We start from the raw sequence: 24,008 nt of genomic DNA on the forward strand, positions 1-24,008 counted from the left end.
TGTCGTCTCAAAACTTGTATGAGCCACCCAACCTCCGGCCTATTGTATGTGCTACGGCGAAGCTAACGTCACTGCCCAAAACGTCATCCCTTAAACATATTTACTTGAAAGGCCTCAGCGTTGTTGACGCACGTGTTCAGTCTATTGACAATCTATTGGCTGTCTTTATTTGTTGTCGATGTCTATTGACCATTGCGACTATCGATAATGTATATATTGTCAATGTGTCTTAGCAATCTGCGTATATTGACCGTCGCTGTTGTCAATAGATTTGTCTCTTGACAAATCAATTGACAATCTGTCTTCACAATGTCTCTGTTGACAATGTCTCTGTTGACAATGTCTGTCTTGACGATGCCTTCACAATGTGTCTACGTTGACGATGCCTATTGCCGACGAGCAACGGAGCTTCTCTTGTTCTAAGACCTCTGAACGCCTGCGTGTTGTTACGTGGATCGAAACTCCGCCGTGCGGACGTCACTTCTGCAGAAGCGAACGTCGTACTGGTGCGGGTCGGGCAAAACGCGATAGGCAATCACGAGGACCAAAAAAACCCGCTCTGTGGGTGCTCGCAGGTAAGCGGCACGAAGCAGTGGCTCTTCTACTAGTGGCCAGGCGTAACCCTTCGCTTGGCTTCAGACGCCCGGCGGAGTGCCGAGTTAAGTGAGTCGCGTTGTTTTACCGGCATGTTTTGTGTCAGCAAGCCACGTCCTTCACGTTGCGTAGGCAATCAAGTGTGTTATGTCGCCGCAGCGTAACGCTGATATCCCCTGCACGGTATCCATGCCGCGGCCTGGGGGGGGGGGGGCTGAAAGTATTTCCATTCACACTTCTCTAGGGGGAGAGGAGGGGGGTGGGGGAACGACCCCACGGGTTGAAAACCGCTGAGGCTGAAATCGATGAACGGGGGTTCTGTGATCACGACCTCGCGTCTGAAGCACGGAGACTTTTGAGAGGAGCGATGGGCTGAGAGAGAGAGATGACACGCACACACCTGCCAGCCGGCAATCCTACATGGGCCACAGCTTTATTGTCTAACTTGAGAAACCTTTTAAATCACAACAAATATTGAACTACCATGATCAATAAATGACAATATTCGTCTTTGTTAATTTCCATCGCCCCCCCCTCCCTCCCCTCCCTCCACACACACATTGGAACATAAATGGTTCTTATTCATAAACTAGCTCGACAGTAAAGAAATAGATCTCCCAACCTAGCCCCCCCCCCCCGAAACTCGAGGACGATATTGGCAATATACAAAACTGTAAACACCACGCAGGCAGGTTGAGTGAGCGCGACACGACCCCCCACCCCCCATTGTAAAGGAATAAGAAACCCATACAAACATGACGTCTCTTATACCGTAGATAACACACCCAGGCTGTCCCAGGCTAGTGATGATTATGACAACAATAACCAAACTCAACGGTATAGCCGCAGTCCTATAATGACTTACGCCATTGCTGGCAGAAAGGAGAGTTTACAAATGTTATGCCACCACACGCGACCTACCGATCGACTTGTGAATCATAGTAATGCCCGATACCCAGGAAAGCCTCTTCAAGACTCAGACTCTGTAGCAGTGGCGCAGACTGTTTGGCATGGGCCCTGGTGCAAGGAATCAAATAATGGGACCCCCCCCCCCTCATCCCACGTCCCTCACTCTTCATTGCCCGTGCCCTATAGCCTTCCCCTCCTGTTTGTGGGGCATCGGTGCAGTTGCACAGCCTGCACACTCGGCAGATCCACCACTCGTCCAGAAGGGTCAGGCGAAGGTTGCGCGTTTGGTCAATTCCGTCACCCGGTGTTTGGCTTCACATGAGAGGAAACCGGAGGACCTGGAGAAATCGCACGTGGCCGAAGATGGCCCCAAAGATGCGTACAGATAGATTCACGAATCCATTGCTAGACTGCCATCTCCTGGCCACTGTGTGACCCAAGCCTGTAAGCGCACATGGTATTACCAGGCAGCCTCCCATGCAAGTAATAATCAGGCTCAAACCCTGCTTAGGCCTCCGAGATCGGGCACGATTCTGGGTGATTTGGTCGTAGAAAAAGTTTACAAAGGATGCTTCAAGGTTTGGGATGCGACTAAAAGATTTACAATTTCAGTCAAGAGCACCCGAGTGGAATACAGGCGCGAGCCCGCAAGGACACCACCTTACCAATTTCAAGTTGTTTTCATCTCATCAAGAGACCAGCAAGATCAAATTCCAGCAGCCTGGGACATACAACCTTAGGTGTGCAGCTACAAGAGAAGAGCTGCTTGCTTTTTTGGGGGTCCCCTCTTCCTAGTCCGAGGTCTCCCTGACCACCCCCAACAACTCGGCACCCCAGGCAAAGAACAGGGCGAGCAGCCTCGCTTCCGGATGATCACATCGGTTCGTGTTTCATTCCAGCCGCAGCAGCCCAAATTTCCACCAGGCCCCCCAAATCCCGTGCCGATGGCCAATGCTGCTTTTAATTCGACTTTTGGTGAAAAGGAAGCCACCGTTGTCTCCATCACCACCCGCTGGTGCGACTCGCCCAGAGCGATGTCGCTCTCCGTTTATACCGTCACGCGAATTTGTGGTCGGTTGCATCAAACACCTCGAGTAACTTCCTATTCTTCTGCACGTTAACGCGGTTGTGCCGTACCCGTACATTGCTCTCCCGACACGTTTTCAGGGTCGTACCGTGTGGTGGCCGGCACCGTGTCCGACGTTTCGCTCCACGTGCTGGGAGCTCCTTCATGAACCGAATTCAGTTCTCTGCAACTGAACCGATTGTTTGTGAAGATGCTCCCAGCACGAAACGTCGAACACGCAGTAAAACCGGGCTACTTTAATGCACCCGGACGTGCACTGCTTCGATTGACAAAGGGAACACAAGAGGTGATGTTGCAACTGACCACTGGCCCAATACGACATAAAATATAAAGTTTTAATGACTACAAACAAAACTAAGAATCTTTATAATAAAACCACGTGCGTGAACATAAATTCACGGTCAATTTTCAGCCGACACAGGCCTCCAAGAAAGGCATTATGGGTAATCCACGGCATCAGAGACAGATACTTTTCGCTCTTATCAACGGGTCCGTCATCGGTGGACCACGTCCGGAGACGCATGGCTAATGCTAGGAACTGCCCAGTGGGGTGGAAGCCGATTTCAGAACCCAGGCGATCTACCCCGCCTCCAAGCCGCCGATGCGGTGAATCCTTTGAATTGAGTTGAGTCAGTGACGTTGCCCACGAGGGTGCCACGATGGAGAGACATCACGAGGCAATCGTGGGCGGCATTAGCTGTGCCGATCTCGGGGCAAGAGGGCGCGTGACGACGATGTGTTTGGTGAAGGGCGCGAGAAATGTTCTCTTCCTGACGGCTCGAGTCAGTTTGGTGATCAATGGAGTAGGAAAGAAAAAATAAATGTTCCTTCAAATGCAATAACGGAATCAGAAAATTTTATAAACCGGATGAAACACGAGACCACAGGGCACGATTAATGTATCGGCGGAGAGGACATTGCAGAATTTCCTTTGGTGGCTGAATAGCAACAAATTGGCTGTTTTTTTCCCCCACCGAACATGGGCAGAAATTACCCTTCTATGGATTTTAAACGCAACGTCAAAAAACAAGGCAGAAGCTGTCATATCACATGTCACGTCAGACTTAAATAACTGGCGTTATTGATTTGCATGGCCATCGACAAGCGTTAGGGGACAAGTGTGAAGCGATTTACCCACAAGCCCTGCGCGCGCCGCGTCCCCACCGACCCCCTCCCCTCCCCCTGATGAGAGCATCGTCGACGCGACCAACACAGAGCACGTGCCACGGGGGAGCATGCCGCACACCGTCGAGGGGACGCGAGCCGCACGCAACGGGACCGCGGAGGGTCATCCCGCACACGCAAATACAATCTTGTCCTGCTTTTAGAACGACGATGAGGCCAGGGCTTAATTTCGGCCAGGTTCGTACGGGCTCCTCGCAACCACAAATATATTCGCCACACACGACAACATCTCACCCAGTAGTAAGCCCGTGCGTGGTCCGCCAACTGTTGAGCATTTCTTCTTGCCAGGGCTTTCGGGCATCTTGCGGGCGCCGAGATAATGAGTCCCACATTCATCTCAAACAGGGGAGGGCGGATAGCAGGGGAGTGCCGCTTTAAAACGACCGTTCCGTTGGAGAACGTTGCCAGACACGCCGACTTGCGCACGCGCGATTCCCCTGGCAAGTTTCAGACAACGCAGACATTCCCAGGGGAAGCGTTCAGAATTCCCGGACACGCCCAGGGACAAACAAGCAATCATAAACTCGGACAACGTGCAATCAGGGTGGAGATATCAAGGTGAGAGTCCTTCACTTCAGCTCCTGAAGGTGCCCACTAAGTAGTTCGCGCCGAAATGTGGACAAACGAAAGGGCTCAAAACGTGCAGCCGAACCCAATAAGATCACGTTTGGGATTACGAGGGGCTGCAAAGATCCTACGCGTCAAATATCCAGTGTTACCTCTCGTCGGGGCTGCGACTACTGGTCACGTGCCACCTACTGCCAGGTCGTCTACCAGCGACCCGGAAAATATTCAGTGAGAAATTAAGCCCCGGATGACACAATATTTAATGAGACATCCAAGCCAATAATAAACATATGGGTTTTACTTATACAACTTTTGTTTCTGTAACACTGTTCAATTATACGGTGTTTCCCCCTCCCTTTAAAAACACGTGACGAGCTATGGTTTCAATAGCTATAATCTGGCCTCTCGCGCGGTTGCCGAAGAGGTTCAATATTTTCTCAGTCGACCCACGTCAAATGTGTCATATTGCTTCTGTGCAATGAATACACGTTACGCAGACCAGAATCTTAACGGCGCCGATTAACTCATTTAAACGTAACAAAATAACAAGGCATAGTACGGCAACAAGACAAACTGTGTCATTAATAAATGTGAACAAATGAAACTTTACACCGATGTGAAAGTGACAAGAGTGAATGCCATCCAAGCTGTGGACGGACATACGTGGTCCCCCAAGTTTCCACATTTCCTAACAGGGCAAACGATGCCCCCCATCTCAGCTAACACTCCGCCAAAACCCATGCAAGTTGTTTGCACGTAGAGACCACGCCAAATATTATGGCGAGTTTTGTTTCTCTCGCTTTCTCTCTCTCTCTCGCTTTTTATTTATGGCATTTTTCCAGCTTAACTTTCTTCAGGCAAAGACACTCAAAAAGCCTCTTCCCATGGGGCTGGGTATTTCCCGGCCAACGCTCACGGCGAGACAATGCTGTTCGGCCATCTCTCCCCCATCACAGCTCTTCTCTCGCTCGTCTCACTCTGTCTCTTCTCTCGCTCTCTCATTTGCCGATGGCGTTCAAGAGTCGGGGGGAGGGGGGGAGCTCACAATCGCTCAGCTCAAAGTGTAGATAAAAGCTGTTGCAATAAGTTGATTTGAAGTAGGTTTTACAAAAACAGAAATCATTTAACCCTCAAATATGAGCCTTACACGTGCTACTACACTACATTTCTACACATTCTGCTTTTTTTACGTGTGGAAAATAACCCTTTTATGATGGCCACCACTTAAAAGTTTAAAAAAAAATTCAGAGGTAGCCTAAAGTGTGCTTGCCTATAAATCAGTTATTGCCACAGCAATTACCAAGGCTGTGAGAGCAGTGAACGTCAAGCCTTTTAAAAACAAACCACAACACGCTCGCACATCCACCGAAGCACACACATCTTGGTCTTGCCTGTACGACCACAAAACATTCAAACCCGTTATCGCTTCAAGTTTTTGGGCCATGAGCGATAAAAAACATCCTTCACGAGGGGGTTAGAGCAAACCCCTTTGTTTGTTGGTTGAAGCAAAAGTTTACTCTGATCGTCCCATCAGATTCTGAAAACACGGAACACCGTTCCGCACGGTCTGAGAGTCATGACAGCGGAAGGCTGTCTGCGTGTTAATCAGGGAAAGGCTACGCAGCTATCAGGCTGGTCTGTCGAATGTGAAGCCGTCGACGATGCCGCACATTAATCCCCTGAGTTTTGAGAACCGCGGAACGGTGAGGCTCTAAGGCGGCCGTAACAGCGACGAGCCTCAGCTGCCCACCGCCACCGCCCCCCACCGCTGAACGTCTTGGCAAGCGGCCCGCCAGCGGCAGCAAGCAGCACCGCCAGGCGGGGCCTGCGGCTGGAATTCGTAACCCGGGCCAAGCAGCGGCGTCACGCGGACGTTCACGCCAGTCGGAGGAAGAGGAGGGGGAAAAAAACGACGACGACAACGACAATTAGGACAAGACCAGGAACGGCGAAACCTCTGGCTGGCTTGGTGGACGGACGGCTGTGAAACAATCCCCGCGAGGGGGACACTTGGCAATAGACTGTGGCGGGCGCACCGGCACCGCGCTCGGCCGTCGTGTCCGAGAGCGGGGGGCGGGCAGGCGGCCCTTGCGGAGGCGCCCCCCCACATCTGCGACGGTCGCCACCCCCCCGCCAGGCCCCCACCACCCCCCTGCCCCCCCCCCCCGCCCCCACGGGAGAGTTTGTGGGTGGCAGCCACGTCTACGACTCCAGGCGCGCTCTCTTAGTCGGCGGCGTCTCGTTCACTTCCTCCTCGTCGTCGTCCTCCTCCTCCTCTTCGTCGTCCTCGTCGTCGGGGTAATCCACCAGCCCCACAAGGCCGCGCTGCATAACGGAGACACGGCGATTGGCTTAAATGCGACGCAGTTTCGTTACGTTAATGGTTTTATCTGCTGCTGGGTTGATATGACAAAAGTCTATTCTTATGCACTCCACGTCAGGTACAGGAGAACGTCGCATATCCCACCGTCATATATCCACCCTGACCAATTAACTGCCTGAGTATTTGTGTCATATTTGTGTGTGGTGTATATTTATCATTTTCTACAGATGTTCACATATCTGACCTCGTCACACATTTACATACAACGCAGGCCCCAGCGAGTCGGATGCGCGACGTACTGCACACAAAACAATGCACACCCCTTCTACGTTAATCGATAGGCCATTGTGCAAATCTGATAAAGAACCCTGTTTAATCACAACTGTGCGAGCCTATGGGTCTCTAAGCCTGACATTGGCTCTCTATGCGAGTTTTGGGTATGTGCGAGTCTATGTATCTCTGTGCGAGCCTACGGGTCGCTGTGTAAGTCTGTGGGTCTGTATGTCAATCATCCGTGACCGGGCCGAGACCCGCTTTAAGCACAGGGTACTACAAGAAACGATGCGTTCGGACCCAAGATCTTGGCGGTACCAGCTCAGCATCCCTGACCTCCGAGCTCCAAGTGGCCACAGCTCACCGCACCTTGGCGCTGATGGAGATGGTGGCGACGCTGCTCGAGACGGCGCCGGGAGAGGCTGGGCTGAGCGGCGCCGTGGGTGACAGTGCCCCCCCTCCGACGGTGCCGCTGCCGGAGCCGCCCAGCGGGGACAGCGGCTTCTCGGAGCAGAGCGCCGTCGTGACCCCGCTGCTGCCCACACCACCAGCGCTGCCACCAGCGCCACTGGCACTAGGACACAAGCTCAGGCCCAGGCTTGGGCCCAGACCGGCCGAGGGGGCGGCGTTCACGGACAGCGACAGCTTTAGCACCGGCGACTCGGGCTTGGTGCCCAGAGCTGCCGGCGCGACGGAAGGTTTGGCGAGCAGATCCGTGTCCTCATTGTCCTTGGCTGCTCGCGGCAGAAAAGGTAAAGGTCACCCCATGTAGCCTTTAACAGACTGTACATGGCACGTCGGTTGTGGGTGTTCAATCACCATATTTCACCAAGCCGGTCAGTACATGTGTAGCGACATAAATGGTATCATTACAGTGTAGTGACAGTATCGAGGGAAGAGTGGTATTGTACACGGGGTGCCATTCTATGGCACCAGTGTGTACTGCATTTCAGGGGCTCACTAAAGGGCAGGGTCCAGGTGTCACGGAGGTCGGGTCAGGACATGACAGCCTGCGTGAACCCACGAGAGCACGTGACCGGACGAGGGGGCACGGGGACCCCCAGAAGGGGGTGAGGGGGCCACGTGGTATGGAGCGAGAGCCTCCACGAAGGATCTAGAAGGGGGCGTGGCCAGGGGCGGACCCCGGTCACACCGCAGCAGATATAAGCCCAGTCCCAAGAGGGAGCTGGGCTGTTCGACCCGGGAATGAAGCCGCCTTCTTCGATCCTTCGCGCACGAGGGCCAGGCAGCGTGTCTGCTGTCCTGGTCCAACCATATAGTGATCCCGTTCAAGTGGTTAGGTGGTTAGGAGCGTTGGCCACCACCCTATGTAGTTAACCCGTAATGTACATAGTTAACCCGTAATGTACACAGTTAACCCGTGATGTACATAGTTTACCTCGGAGCGTTGCGCAGTTATCCGTTATGTTAGCCGGTTCGAGTTGTGTTAGTAAATAAACGTGTTGCCTCCAAGACTCGGTGTGCGCCTATTTAGAACCCACTACACATGTCTAGTGATGTTGCTGTCAGGGAACAGTTCAGACATCACTCGATCCTAATATTGATCGTGGTCATTGTGTAGTGCGCTAGCGACTGCACAATAATTCCCCCAGTCAATGTAGTGCTAGCAGGAAAATATTGGTACAATTCTAGTAAACGAACCCACTGATCGCCTTTGTGTAAGTCCAACCTTAAAAAGATGCTTGCTAACAGATCCTTCCCCAAGAATATGAACAGGATACGAGCTCGAGCCTTTAATCTTCATGTACAAAGCTCATGTGTACCACACAAGGACATCCGTGAAAAAAAATTGCTTAAGAGCTCATCAGATTCCTTCAGTAGGAATACATATTCTGATTGTGAACTTCTGTGGTTCATACTTAATTTGGGGCTTTCGTGACTGCAGGAATTACTCTTTGGTTATTTCGGTAAAGTCACGTATGAAGAGAAAATAATAAATTAAATACTAGCATACGACATTTCGATTGCAACACAAGCAATCGTCATCAGGTATAAATGAAATAGAAACACAAATCTGTTGTATTACATTACATTTCTAAGTATACTAGATTTGTGTTTCTATTTCATTTATACCTGATGATGATTGCTTGTGTTGCAATCGAAACGTCGTATGCTAGTATTTAATTTATTATTTTCTCTTTATACGTGACTTTACCGAAAGAACCAAAGAGTAACTTCTGTGGTGCAAATGCAGTTGGCGCACGGAGGTTTACCTTTTTTCCTCTCGATGAACTTCCCGAGGTGGTCGATGAAGTCCTCCTCGCTCTTGGTCTTCTCCGACGGAGGAACGACCGCTTCCTCGTCCTCCACCTCGTCTTCGTCGTCAAACCAGATCTCCTCTTCCTCCTCCAGGGTACGCATGTCTCTCCGGAACCGGTGGTTGCGCAGAAGCGGCGTTGTGCTGGGCAACACCGGAAACACACACTTTCCCTCTCTCCGACGGACGCAACTCATCGTGCTCGTCATTCTTGCTTGTCGGGCTGTGCTGGCTATGCACGTGGGCTCTAATCCAGCACTGTGGAGGAGGGTTGGTGGATCACACATTGCAAAATTTCCTGCCTGCGGGTGTCCAGGAGGCGCCGCACCCCGACTTGCCAGTAAAAGGAGGTACCGCAAAATGTGCTACACTTGCTCCCTCTGGATGGGAAAGAGTGCTGCCTCCAGGGGCACGTGGGTTTTCTCCGAACGCTCCAGTTTCATGCTACGTGTAAACCACTCATTAATTGGCCGACAACATCTTAATATGTAGAGGACCGCAGAGCTTGGGCATTTGTTGGTGCCACCTCACGACGACCTGGCTGCTGCACTTCCTGCTCGTCTGATTCTTCGCGCCTCTGGAGGTGTTCTCGCTCTTCAACATCGCCCCCTACTGCCAGTAGAGGGCGATGACAGCTGTGCATAATCCCAATTGAGTAATTTGCAGGGTAATTTTAGTAATTCGACACAAATGTGAACGCCACCACACGATGGCCTTACTCTTGCGAATGACACCGGGGTATCTTTGACCGCCACCCCCCCCGCCCGTAATATGTTCACGGACAATACCGCCGCAGTAAGAGTTAGGGCGGACCCAGATTCCAGCCGCGAAACTGTGCAACGACGAGCGACGAACACGCGACCGCTGGGCCAACCGCACCACTGCCCGCGGAGGTGTCGCGACGTTGGCGACGTTGGTCTCGCTCACCTGTCCGCCTTGGGCGTCTCCATTCGATCCCTCTCCTGTTCGTAGCGCATCTTGAGTCCCTTGAAGGTGTTCACGTAATCGATGTCCTCGAAGCCTTTGTAGAAGTTCTCCACTATGTGCATTATGAGAGGCTTCATGTCCTCCTGCCGGAATAAACGAAGACGGCAAACCACGCGCGTGCATGCGGATCCCGTGACGCTTCCGAAACGAGCATTCATCATCGTGTTTAATTAATTGCCGATATTACCTTAATAATAGTATTTACTTTAATTTGTATGGCGCATGTCAACCGTAGATCCAAATATGCCTTGCGTGAAAATCATAAAATAAAATTTAATCAGGGCAAATGATAAGAACTCGTGAGCTTTAGGCCAATTTAAAGGCAAGTTTTCAAGACAGATTTAAATAAGCCTGGATTGCCCGATTACCAAAGTCAAATTGTTCATCCGCACTCTAGGAGCTGCGCTCACAAAAGCCCGTTCACCCCATGAACAGAGCCTCGACGTTGGAAGTCCTTAAAAGGCGGCGATCTGAAAAGCCATGGGACTACGTTGGGAGGCTAACCCATGGGCGAGTTACCAAAGCCTAAGCGCCAGGGCCGAGGGAAGGGTGGAGCGTTTCATCGACAGAATCGCGGGACTCACTGTGTCGAAGTCACCCACCGTCCTGATGAAGTCGAACAGCTCAATCACTGCCGAGTTAAGGAGGTTGTAGCGCGAGCCGTTGTTCAGAAAGGCCCGGACGACCGGGTCGAAGAGGTTGCCCTTGATGATGTAGCGATTGTACAGCTCGTCCTTCATGCCCACTATCCTCCTCATGAACCTCAGCGCGCCTGCATGTTATGGGCAGTGTTCAAGTACAAAGTCACACGTACAAGGTCACATTTATTTTGTTTAACCAGGTGAGAATTAAAAAATAAATCAGGGTGAATGTCAAGTACAAATAGAAGGACACGTCATTTAAATATGCAATGTTATTGTAATTTGTAACTGATATCTAAATGACACACGTCAAAGCGAAAGGTAATTTGTATTTGAATTATATTACTCCAGTATTTAGTCTTTTGGATGTATTTTGTCCATCTCTGCCTGTACACGGCACGACAGCAACACAAGGTCATCTTAAGGGGGTTGCGTGAATTCACCGAAGGGATCAACATTGCCAGAACGTTCTGGAAAATGAACACGCACAGTCCGCCTGGCAGATATTAAGTGATTTGGCGATGCGCCTTTGTTAGTGGTGCACAAGCACAAACATTAACTACAAAACTCACATTCACCAATGACACTGTGGCCTTACAAGGAAAGGTTTATATTAGGCGACGTTTCGGACATTCGACCTTCTTCATAGCACATAAACAGAGATGCCGGAGGGAGCCCGACTTCAATACACATGGGCTACGACGAAAGGGCCACTGCACAAAATGTCGACAAGATACTCTTCCTCTTAAGGTCACAGCGTTATTGACCGATGTATTGAGCTTTTTGACAGATTCCTCAAGTCAGCAAGCCGGGAGACTCAGTGGGGCCCCTCCACTTGGTTGTATATACAAACGTGTGGCACGGGTAACGCAGAGATGTCGACGCACACATTTAACCTGTCCTCGCACACCCACACGGCCAAGTGTCCTAACGCACGCACACACACCAATTGTGCCGATTCACCAGGAAACAGTAGCGGGTTTTTAGTCTTTTTTTTTTTAAATAGTTTTAGTTTTTTTCTAAGTATCTTGTTGTCGTTCGTACCAAAAAAGGAAATGTAGGTATTTCGTAACGATTGGGTTCGGGGATTTTGTAGTTTTTGTGACGTGTGAAGCGTCCTCAGACAAACAGACGGGACAGACATCCTTCTCAAGAGAAAACAAATCCTAGCCCGGTGGCCACTTTTAACAAAAAAAAACCATCGAAATGAAACCACTAAATAAAAACTGCAACAGAGCACGACGCAAATAAACGTGCAATGAGAGCCGCGCTTGTTGCGATTATTTGAACTGCATTCCAACGCTTTCAATTTCAAATTCCTTCGTATCGAATGGCGGCCAAACGATTACGCAACAGACGGCTGCACGCCGCCGCAAGGGCCAAAGCATCGACACAGTTGATTTATTTCACCATTTGTATCCAGTGTGGGTGAACCGATCGTTATACTAGTAGGAACCTCCTGGTTACACCAGCCCACAGGGGATTATTGTGTCCATCCGTCTGTCGTGCAGGGAGGGGCTGGGTGGGGAGGAAGGGGCTGGGTGGGGAGGGGAGGGTGGGAAGGGGCTGTGTGGGGAAGAAGGGGCTGGGTGGGGAGGGGCTGGGTGGGGAGGGTGGGGCTGGGTGGGAAGGGGAGGGTGGGGAGGGGCTGGGTGGGGAGGGAGGGGCTGGGTGAGGAGGGGAGGGGCTGGGTGGGGAGGGTGGGTGGGAGGTGGGGTCGGTGGGACTGGGTGGGGAGGGGCTGGTCACCCCGTGGTGCCCTTATAAAACTCAACGTTTAACCTACTCACGCCGGCTTGTGCCCGCCCTCACAGTCTGGAATATTTGCGGAATACACCACGCCGCCGTTGACCCTGGCCATTGATCGAGCAAACCAACGTTCCTACCAGCTCCCTCCGCAGGAATGTGTTTGTTTTTTTGTTACTGCCGGGCACACGTACAGAGAGCAAGGAAGGAGTGCCTCGAGTTCATGAGCACCAGCACCCTGCGCAACAGGTCCTTGTTCATGATGTAGTTCTTGATGTGGTACGTGTGGTGCTCCACGCAGAACGTGAGCAGCTCCAGCGTGAGCGACAGCAGCTGCGCCGTCTGGAAGTCGTCTGCAGGGAGGAATTTCTCACTTACTGCGGAGCAAGGGGACAGCCGAGGCAGGCTCAGCAACGTGTTTTAGAGAAACTTGTTTTCCTCCCCCCCCACAATTGCATCCGAAATGTGTCTTCAGTACCCACATTTTACCCCACCACACTCGGCGACCTGCCGATCGACTAACGGCTGCGTACCCGATTGTGTTAGCGGTGTCGTGTCGATTCAAAAATGAACTATTTATTTTCGTTTGTGCGCTCCATCTCATTGATTTGGACACTTTTTGAACTTGAAGGTCACATTTGTACTTAAACGTCCATAAATCCCAAAGCACTTCATCACGCACAATTAACTTCACATGTTGCCAGCGTAGGAGTCGAATCTCTCGCAGAACAGTGCAACCCTTTGTGCTATAAAATGGCCCCACAGAAGTGGATATCGCAGGAGTACCACCACCGAGTTCCCTTCAAGTGATCTTTGGTCCACACACTTATTGGGGCAGCACTTTCCCCCACACCCTGCCTGCCACACAGTCATGGTCGTCACGTGACCGTCAAATTGACATTCAGTTACCGGTGACTGTCAACGCGCTACAACCGAGAGCCTGGTCTAACCACGGTCGGTTGAGTTCATGATTTTAACCCAGGAACTCAGTGGTGAACTCAGTGACCACCAAACCATCCGGGTCACTGACAAGTATTTACATATGTATTTAATCATTAACAACCTGTTGGTATTACATGATAAACTGAGGACAGAAGTAAAAAAAATGCTTGTATAAATGACAAGAGCACACTCGATAGGTGTGTAGAATAAAACATATTTAAATTCATTCTTACCCCGATATCACATTAATTCTGCTTGAAATGCGGTGTATGATTTATGTACGTTTTCTACGAATATTGTTGATGGAACGTGTCCCAATGAATTAAGACAGATGGAACATATGAAAATAAAGAGTTAATTTCCAAGTGGAGTTACGATTCGTCAAATCATTGTGCGGGGAACATTGCCACAAGTCTAATCGTCGCAATGCACGGTTGTATTGTGACACCAGTCACCATCCTTATTTGCTGATAACATCGCCATCGTGTCCTCATTGATCCCTCCACCTACGTTGTAGACTGTCTACCCGCTTCACGTCATCACACGACAGCTCACACATCACTCACCCACTCGCCCACCCAACCACACTCACCACTGGTCACAAGTCCTCTCTCTGTCTGCTTCTTCCCCCGCACTGCTCCACTTTAAAATTGCCTCTCTCCTGTCATCGTCTCTCTTTTCCCAAGCTCTTATGCCCTTGCTCAACTCAAGACACGTGTTACACTCTTACCATTACAACTTCTACGGTGCCGTTCATCGCTCGCCGTTCTAACGTTGTAGGCCTGTGGGCTTGTGACAAGCAACTGTTTAAAAAAATTACTCAACGGGAAATTAACTTCATCATTAGACCTCCTTTGCCAGTAGCATGGGAAATGAACGATAAAAAAATTTAAATGAGCTACAGCACAACTTTTTAAAGCACCTTCAGATGCGGTTGCATTTAGATGCTACGTGAATACAAGTTGTATTGTGTTGTCTTTGCCGAGGGGTGTCCAGCGCTCCTGACCTTTCCCCGGCTTGTCCTCGGCAGTGTTTGCCAGGAGGGGCGCGGTGAGCACGTGCATGCAGTGTTTGTAGAAGAAGCTCAGAAACTCCGTTTTCTCGGTTTTCTGGAGAAACAAAAATAATTCCCTCCGTCAAACCTTGGTCCTCGCAGAAGCCACCACCAAACGCTATCAAATACAAGTGCCCCCCCAACATAGACAGTTAATGCCTGGTCTTGTTGGCAAACGCCTATTAAGGCTGGCACGACACAAGAGGGGGTTGGGTGTGGTCAGCACCATGCCCGACCATCTTTGTATCCCCAGTAGTTATGTTCACACGCCACATCCAGATAATCATTTATGGTTGGTTGTTGCACCTTCTGATACACTGTAAACCCAGCGACCCACCATCAAGAGCTGCCATTCATCACTAACTAGTTGTGATGTCACCACAACACCTGTGCCAGGCTAGGTGCACTTTTCAAGCCACATGAAGTGTAGAAGGCTCTCTGGCAGGAGGTCACGGAACTGACCCCAGTGTTTGGACTGAAAACACTGGCAAATGCACCACCTATGCTCCCCACTGTGCCAACTTGCTGCGTTTTGGCAACCGCCACCACAATCACCAGGACCACATCCATCACTATCGCCACCACCAGCACCGCCGACACCATGACCACAATTACCATCATCACCCCCCCGCCCACCACCATCAACGCCACCAAGAGCCAATCACAAAACCTAAGCCAAAGTCGAGGGCAACGGCGTGCGGTCTCACACGTCGCGTGTCCCCTTCGACACGGGTCGCACCCTCCCTGTTCACGCCAGCATCGGTTAGAACACGCACGAGAGGACGCCCTCCACACGCGAACCGCTGCGGCAACGGAGCATTTCGAGGGGTGGTGACGGCACGGGCGACGCACGTTTGCTGTGGCGAGCATGTTCTCGGGGTCGATGAGCGTCCTGAGCAGCGCCACGAGCTGCACCGCTCCGCCCAGCTCTGGGTCTGTGTCGCAGATCATCTGTTCAATGATCAGGTTTATGAGCAGGATGTCCTGAAAAAAAAACCAAACATAATGAATATATGTTGGTCCAGCGGTCTGTAACCAAAATAACAAGAGCCATTTTTTGTTTTCAAATTGGGTAAAGACTCAATATTTCAAGAGCCGCAATGCACGTGAATGACATCACGAAGCAGTCCTTGAAAAGCCCCCTGTGTTAGTCTATTTAGTATTCGTGCCATTCTTATAGTGCGTGGCTATCACCACGAAGGAAAACGCTATGTTTCACAGTCAGTGGCTAATGCGCTATCACACTCGGCCATGCCACAATCGCACACGCAAGAGGAAATGTTGCCAATAGGCGCAGTGTATTTTAACACATTAAGTACTTGGTCAACTCCACAGAAAGAGCATTAAAGCAAGGGATACATAAGGTGGTATTCACAAATTGTGATCGTTTCACATATTGGTAGGAACAAATATTAATTTACATGTTCTCTTACATCAGCAGTTGAAAAAACTCGCACAGCTACGACAGGGTAACAGGAAACCTTTCATGGTGTAAATACAGGTCCACACCTGAGAAATCAAGTCACAAGCAATTGAATTGCTCATATGTGGATGCCTCTGCAACCAGTTGTGAGCAGTTCTACAACCGGTTGCTCAGAATCGACCTGCTCAGTGATTTGGTTGTACAAACGGATCGCTCAGGCACGGACAACGCTTCACAAGTTGACCGAGCACCACAGCGGACCCAGAAACGTAACCAGCCGACCGAAATACCGACCACGACCAACATCAGTGGCGAGCGACACCTAAACCGGTCTTGGGCACCCACACACGCCACCGTTCCTTCACCAACCCACAGTGACCAGCGCGTGGTGAATTACGGTCAAAACAACCCCGATGACCGACACGGCGCGGGGGAGGCAGGGCCTTCATGCGATAGCAGACTGACAATGGGCTGCGAGCAACGGACAATGATGGGCACAGTGGCCCCCCCAGAGCACGATTCCGGGGGAAGCGTTGGGGAGGCTCACATCGTCGTTCTGTAGCGCCTCCTGGACGACGAACTCGCGCACCATCGACGGGCTGTACTCCACGATGTACGAGAAGATGTCCGTGGCGGCGTTGCGCACCTGGGCGTCGTCCATTCCCTACGGGAAGCGAGCAAGCGCGTGTACGGGGGAGGGTGGGGGGGAAACACATTTAGCGAACGAGTGCACATCGTACGTACCCGAGAGAGAACAAGCTGCGAAAGAAGTTCAGCATACATACAAAGAGAGAGCTACCGCCGAGATTGCAATTAGAAGCAGGAGAATTAATTACAACAATTATCATGCAAAATAAAATGTGTTGTCGTTCATTCTCACGCGAACATTTACAGCTCTGTGGCTAATCAACTGCTGGATGAGTGTCTCCACATGCCAAGCAGGTCACGGGGGTTATTTGACCATACAACACAAGTCAGTATGGATTGGTGAAGGCCTGGTAGCATATTGGTACAAAAAAACAATTAATTTTGCTGCTTTAGTGCCCTCTGCTGTCTAACAAGCAACTCTGCAAATCTATAGTCAATAACAGCCATAAAATATGGTGGTCACCCATCAAATCTGATCGGGCACAATCAATTTAGGTGATTTTGGCCATAGTTGGGATTCTCATTCATTTCAAAACTTAACACATTATTTGGCAAGATTGAATTGGCAGCGATGCAAAAGCACAAAATAATCTACTGGACATCTGTGAAAAGAGCTTAATAGCTCATCAGATTCCTCCAGGATAAATAAATATTCCGATTCTGAACAAATATCGCAACACATTCGTACATAACACTGTATACAAATATATTAAGGGGGGAAAACATTTCTAATAGGCGACGTTTTGGACAACGGTCCTTATTCATAGCACATGGTCGCTCGGGTGATTGTGCAGGGATGGTAATGAAAGCGTGAGGTGTGGAAAATGTTAAAGTGCTTACCAACACCACCTCCAGGGCTGGCAGGATGCCCAGACAGGACAGGGCCTTAAAGAAGTTGTCCCTATCCTGGGGTTGAAGCGTTTGCGAGAACGCGCAAAACTCTTTTAAAAAGTTTACCTGCAATAACAAACAATGCCCGTTTTCGTCAATTAATACAACTGCAAAGGGACTCCAAGTCAACAGTGAGACTAGCGTTCCGTCCATGTACGGTACGAGAAAATTTACTTTAAAATACATGCACAGTACATTATTCTTTTCCATTGTATTTTTTTCTCTCTCTCGCCAATAATTTAACTTCATTATTTTCACAAGGTCAAATATGTAAGCCCGGAAATTGGGGGCATTGATAAAAGGTGTTAGAAGAGTAACATAAATGCTTGTTTGTTCATGGTAATCACAAATATATTATATAATTTCCCCCCACGCGCACCAAACAACATATCCTTATACAGTTATTGCAATGTACATTCCATGTAATTTATGCATGGTTACTTATCGTGAAGGAAATAAAAGAGTACAAGGCCAGATAACCCTACCAGCTCTCTCCTCTTCTCATCATCAGTGGCCTCGTCTGTCAGCTGTGCAAACAGCTCTGTAAGGTACTTTTCATCTTCCTGGCAAAAAACCATTGGGCATGAAATAAAAGTTCTATTGCGGTTTTGTATTTAAAATGTTAGGCGCAAAACACAATGGAGAACAATCGCGAAACAATAACAAGCATAGATCTCTCTATTGCGTCGCGTCACAAGAAACGCATCAGTGCGATAACGGCATAGACGTGGAAACACAAACCTGGAGAAGCTTTACAATGTCCACTTTGTTGAAGAAAATGTACGAACTGAGACAGGACACGAGGTTCTCCTCGAAGAGTGACGGCGTCGGCAGGATGACGTCCTGGATGTACTGCGCCCGGTACGTCTGGTGGATCTTTTGCTTCAGCTCGGGGTCACAGATGGGGATGACCTCCTTGAACCTGGCGGTCGTATTCAGAAAGTCCCGGTGCCTCTTGGGCTCCGGGAGCGAGGGGTCGTACTCCAAGCAGCCAACAACGTCCATCACGCAGCTGTCCGACAGCATCACCTCAAAGATGGCCGTGCTGTTGAGCAAAAATATGCCCTTGAAGATCTGGAATAGGTGGTGGAGGCCGTCGGTATTCTCCAGATCCTCACACATGTGGAAGAGCTCCAGGAGCTTCTTGATGTAGCCCTCCGTCTCGAGCACGAGCATGAGCTTCTCGCGTCGCACGGGCATGGACAGCGACGTGGACACGAGCTCGGCGATGTCGACGAGCCGGCCCAGCTCGCACGGCGGCAGCTCCACCGCGGGCGACGCCTCGGGCATGTCGTCGTAGCGCTCCTCCTCCGACTCGTCCAGGAGGTCCTGGGTGATGTCCACCGAGGGGTCCTTCCCCTGCACCTGCGTCATCGCCATGGCGGCAAACACGTCCCTTCGTTAACGCCAACGCCGCTGCACAGAGACGACTGCCAACTCGCTGTCCTCATCATTCACTACTGCCGTGGTTTCAGTTCCCATGAGGTTCACTCCTTGATTCTGCCAGGCAGGAATTAGTCTACCAGGACTGTTTTGTCCCATCCATACGTGTTTAACCGCCATGCTCTTTCTGCTTCTTCTCTTGCACTACTCCACTTTAGAATTCCCTCTCCCGTCATCGGATCTTTTCCCAAGTTATTTTAACAATCTTGCTCAATTCTATACATGTGTTAACGCTTATCTATTAGAACTTCCATAGTGCTGTTTTTTGTTGAGTACTTAACATTTTGGGCCTTTGTGTGCTCGTCAACCATTAGAAACCGAATGATTCTGTCTGACATTCCTATTATATATGTTACAAAGGATGCTTTTAAAGTTTAAAAATATACGGTCACCATTTATTTCAACCTACCTCCAACACGCTTTCCAAATACAAAACCATCCTCGACTCTGGCCTTGAATAGCTAATCACTTCAAATATGATATTACTAGCTTGTTTACCCATCCTAGGATGGAAGCTGTAATATTTACAAAAAAATTGAGCAGAGTATAATCTTGTGTAAATTTAATGGCAGTGAATCTTGCACAAAAGTATGTCATTAAACACTTCACTTCATGTCACTGTAGCACTGTATATAATTGACCTTCACTTTGTTCAGATTCACTGCTCTGATACTTTATTCTCTTCTGCTTTCGGTCTCTGGGGTTGAAATAAATTGGAATTGAAATAAATTAGAATTCGATACAATATCTGGAAAATCACCGAGAAATGTCTATTTTACCATAATGTAGAAGCATAAATTAGACTTACCTTGTCTCAAGTGCTGAATAAATAAATAAAGATACCAAATCCACTTTGTTGCCGTGTAGAATTATTTGTTCGATTCACTTTCAATAAAGAAACATCAAACTTAAAGCGAATTTGCGAGAAAAAAAATATGTCCGCTCGACCTTCTGCACGAGTGTAAAATCCACCCACTCATGAATATTAATGACAGGGGAGGGGGTGTGGCATGTGGAGTGACGTCACGCGCGTTACACACAAACATTCTTGGCTCATTATAGTAGTAATGTTGTAATAACTTTGGTTTATTCATTAAATGACTGAGTATTTGTTGAACGTATGTTTTAGGATTTCAATGTTTCATTGAAAAAAACCTTTACTATGATTTTTTCATGAAATTATATTTAAATTATGCAATGGGCCTCATGTCATGAGATAAATAATGTCCGATTCAGGACTTTGACAGCTAGAAGTGCATTCCCCTGTGTCCGATAAAGCCACTGAAAGAAGGCGTCAGATAACTACTTCTGTAGTTACTTCAAATAGAACCGCTATATTTACACTGGGGGCACACCTTTAAGTGCATCACAAGTCTGTCATACAAATAAGTTTAAGTTTCCCAGCTGGAACAAGCCAAATGTGCCAGTTTAAATGAATACATGTTGGTCACAACAATTACACTTAATTGGTTTATTTGTTTCAAAGTAAAAAGGACTGATGGATCAACGACAAAAGGATGATGAAGATTAAGACTAACAGCTAGTGTTGTTCATATTATAGATGATTAAAATCACACCTGGCAGATTTTCTCCCATATTTCATCACAGCCAACTTTCTCCTGGAAGCTGAGAGCCAAGTCGTAGTTTTCTGCTTCAGACCACACGATGAGTGTGTCCTAGTAGGGTAAACAAAAAGACCATCAAACCATACATTTCACAAAACACGGTACGCTTAACGTATTCGATGTACACACATTTCACAAAACTTCAGAAAGCATGTTTAACAGCTCCACGTCAATTTATTTATATTTATTTGACGTTACAATCCAACAACAACAAAAATGTTTGTTTTCGTAGAATAAGGTTGCTTACATTTTAATTATTAATACAGGGCTGGAATCCGTAGCACATTGGTTGGAAAACTTAACTATAAACCTTGTGATCTAAGTTTGAACCTCAACCATGGTTAACTTCTGTGGCGAGTGATATTTTCCTGGGCAGCCCTCAACCATACTGCACTAACCAGCATTGCCAGGAATGACCAAATAATCCCCATGACTCACACTGCGTGAGGAGGGCTTTATCTAACTGGAGATTGCCAATAGGCTGTACGTTATTATTAATCAAGCATGTAGACATGACTCCAGGGTGGACAATATTGCAACATCTTTCTAAGGTTGTGATCTGCATACCTGCTGCTTTTGATAAGCCGTGTTTGGCTTAATTTTCGATTCCAGTAGCACAGACCCTGCAACACAAAATTAACACTGTTAGGTACCACAAGCCATCTTAAATCCTCAAGTGGACCAGTTACAATCATTGTGCTAGCCCAGGGGTCGGCAACCAAAATAACAAGAAGAGCCATTTCTTTCCAATTCGGTACAAAATTCAGTATTTCAAGAGCCGCAATGCATCTGAGTACATACTGTACATACGTACATATCGTCAAGAAGCAGCCCGTAAAGAGCCACATGCGGCTCCGGAGCCGTAGGTTGCCGACCCCTGTGCTAGCCTCTTGACATGCAAATCGCAAGGGTTCAATCATTTACACGAAGTATTCTGATATCAAAGTTTGCACGTCCCAAAACTTTCAGCAGGCTTAAGGGATACATATCTACCAGATTACCTTTAAAGTTACTCACAAAGCACATGGCTTTATAGATATCTACCTTAACTAGAAGCCTATCTTAGCACCAACAAGTAGTATGTATATTAGCGATGCGGGACATCTGTTTAACAGGTCACTCTACTGATGGGACTCGGATAATCAACACTGGTGCGGAGAGTTTCCCTGTTTCAACAAAAGCTGCTGAAAAACACTGGTCCAGAAGGCCCAAAGGTTGACGAACCCAAACGTTGTATTTATTATATTTTGACGCCGACACGGATCTTTATCTGCTGCTTATTTATCACTGTACAGTTACAGCAGTTACTCTTTGGTTCTTTCGGTAAAGTCACGTATAAAGAGAAAATAATAAATTAGTTACAGCAGTTGTGGTAAGCCACGTGGTGGTGGTGGTAGACAGTACGTACCCGTACTGTCTGTTATTTTATCTGCAAACGAACTCGTGTTGTTTACTCCGTCGCTCGCACGCTGGGCTCACGCGTACACCGCCAAGCGGTTCTTCAAAACAAAGCTCCCTTCCGTTTAACCCCAGGTGAGGAGAGTCCGCCGAGATTCGTCATCTTTCGCAACTTGCCGAAGGGCTTTTGAGGCAACTGTTCCAACTTAACGCTCGCGATAGATATATGCTCAGCTTCCGGGGTGCCAAATACGTTCTACATCTCACACCGATTAAACACCCAGACTGTTTACTTCTGGTGTGCGTGGTGATGTCATGCTCGTGAGGGTCTCGACACAAGCAGTAGGATTGTTGTGTGTGTGTGTGTTTTATATGTGCTGTAATTCACCATCACACCGTGCGCACCAGATGCCACTACAAACGTCACGGCCATCAACACCACGCACGACACTCCGAGCTTTCAAAATAAACAAATAAGCGCCCCTACAATCTACACATCGTTTCAACCATCGCTACGACAACCGTTATTATAATTTTATCGCGCAGTTAAATATAAACGTAAGAGGAGAGCAAACAGACTATGAGGAGGAAAGGGGGGGGGGGAGAGTTTCAAGGCCTGCCCAGCCAGCCGGCCCTCCTCGCTCAAAACCCCGCAGAGCATTTAGGCCAACACGAGGCTTCGGCCTACTTCTTTCCCCCCCCCCCCCCCCCCCTCGTCTCGGGCTTACTCCTCAATCGAGCTCACCGTCCGACTCGGCGCGCACGAGCAACGACATGCCCTTGAGCTTCTCGACGTAGGACGACGAGACGTGGCCAGTGCCCCGGTCGTCCCACTGGCGGTCCTCGTTGAGCGCGTACAACTTCACCCTCCGTCTCGTATCGCTCATTGTTGCGGACGGGGGCCCGGGCCCTGCGCAGGGGTTTCCCGGGCTCCGGCGGCAGGGGCTGGAGGTGATCCGATTACATTTCACAGTCCGGATGGGCCCGTGAGTGGCGGCGGGGCTTTAGATTTTCTATACTGGATGCGGCGTAACGGAGCGTCGGCGACGTGTTGTATTTGCCAGTCTTGATGCGCAACGGAGCGTCGGCAATGTGTTGTATTTTCCAGTCTTGATGCGCAACGGAGCGTCGGCAATGTTGTTGCATTTCCCAGTCTTGATGCGCAACGGATGGTCGGAGCCGTGTTGTATTTCCCAGTCTTGATGCGCAACGGAGGGTCGGCGACATGTTGTTTTTTCCAATCTTGATGCGCAACGGAGCGTCGGCGACGTGTTGCATTTCCCAGTCTTGATGCGCAACGGAGGATCGGAGCCGTGTTGTATTTCCCAGTCTCGATGCGCAACGGAGCGGCGTGTTGTATTTCCCAGTCTTGATGCGCAACGGAGCGTCGGCGATGTTGTTGCATTTCCCAGTCTTGATGCGCAACGGAGCGCCGTGTTGTATTTCCCAGTCTTGATGCGCAACGGAGCGTCGGCGATGTTGTTGCATTTCCCAGTCTTGATGCACAACGGAGGGTCGGAGCCGTGTTGCATTTCTCAGTTTGGATGCACAACGCGGCTCATTAAGATTTACTAGTGTGGATACGCATACGAGCAGGAGAGTTGTTATATTTCCCAATCAGGATGCGGATAAGGACCCCCTCCCCCCCCCAAAAAATATATTTATGTGCTTTGAAGGATCATTGCCCGAAACGTCGATTGTCACACACATTTCCTTTTAAAGCCACAGTGTTGACGAAAATTTAGTTTTCAGGTCCATGCTGGCGTACATCCGTTTCAATACGGGCACAAAATTACCTATTTTCAATGAGAAAACGTGTGCATGTGTGTCTTTCGTTCACATAAAGTCCTGGTCACAAAAGCAAAGTTTGTGGGGAATAATAGCAATTTTCTATACTTTTTAGGCATTAGCAATTAAGAAATAACCCAGGAACAAAAACCGTGTAACATAGTGCAATTTGCCCAGCGCCTCGCTAGGTGTCGCAAGATAGACCT

General features: G+C 49.1%; 1 protein-coding gene across 2 annotated transcripts; it reads right to left on the reverse strand.

The window, feature by feature from the left end:
* Window positions 1–879: 879 nt before the first annotated feature.
* On the reverse strand, window positions 880–22,985 carry LOC144943179 (serine/threonine-protein phosphatase 4 regulatory subunit 3-like). Of its 2 annotated transcripts, none has more exons than XM_078870421.1 (15): window positions 22,760–22,985; window positions 21,184–21,239; window positions 20,569–20,667; window positions 18,290–18,913; window positions 18,034–18,111; window positions 17,498–17,614; window positions 16,557–16,673; window positions 15,439–15,570; window positions 14,539–14,641; window positions 12,785–12,943; window positions 10,806–10,975; window positions 10,144–10,286; window positions 9,173–9,360; window positions 7,308–7,672; window positions 880–6,667 (listed from the first exon to the last, which is right to left on the reverse strand). In XM_078870421.1, the coding sequence occupies exons 1-15, from the start codon at window positions 22,899–22,901 to the stop codon at window positions 6,545–6,547; spliced, it is 2,616 nt and encodes an 871-aa protein (XP_078726547.1). In that variant the 5' UTR covers window positions 22,902–22,985; the 3' UTR covers window positions 880–6,544. The 2 variants fall into 2 exon arrangements, with proteins under 2 accessions (XP_078726547.1, XP_078726546.1); XM_078870420.1 differs by having other exon boundaries at window positions 10,788–10,975.
* Between the last annotated feature and the right edge of the window lie 1,023 nt (window positions 22,986–24,008).

This window comes from Lampetra fluviatilis, chromosome 30 (genome assembly GCF_964198595.1).
Source record: "Lampetra fluviatilis chromosome 30, kcLamFluv1.1, whole genome shotgun sequence".
NCBI lineage: Eukaryota > Metazoa > Chordata > Hyperoartia > Petromyzontiformes > Petromyzontidae > Lampetra > Lampetra fluviatilis.

Bases quoted from the DNA above. Each gene is read 5' to 3' on its own strand.
- LOC144943179 (XM_078870420.1), bottom strand. From the start codon at position 22,901: ATGAGCGATACGAGACGGAGGGTGAAGTTGTACGCGCTCAACGAGGAC. The intron at 18,914-20,568 runs GTGTGATTTTAA...GCGATGACGCAG, and splicing joins TATGGGAGAAAATCTGCCAG to GTGCAGGGGAAGGACCCCTC. The intron at 10,976-12,784 runs GTACGTGTGCCC...CATAACATGCAG, and splicing joins GCACTCCTTCCTTGCTCTCT to GCGCGCTGAGGTTCATGAGG.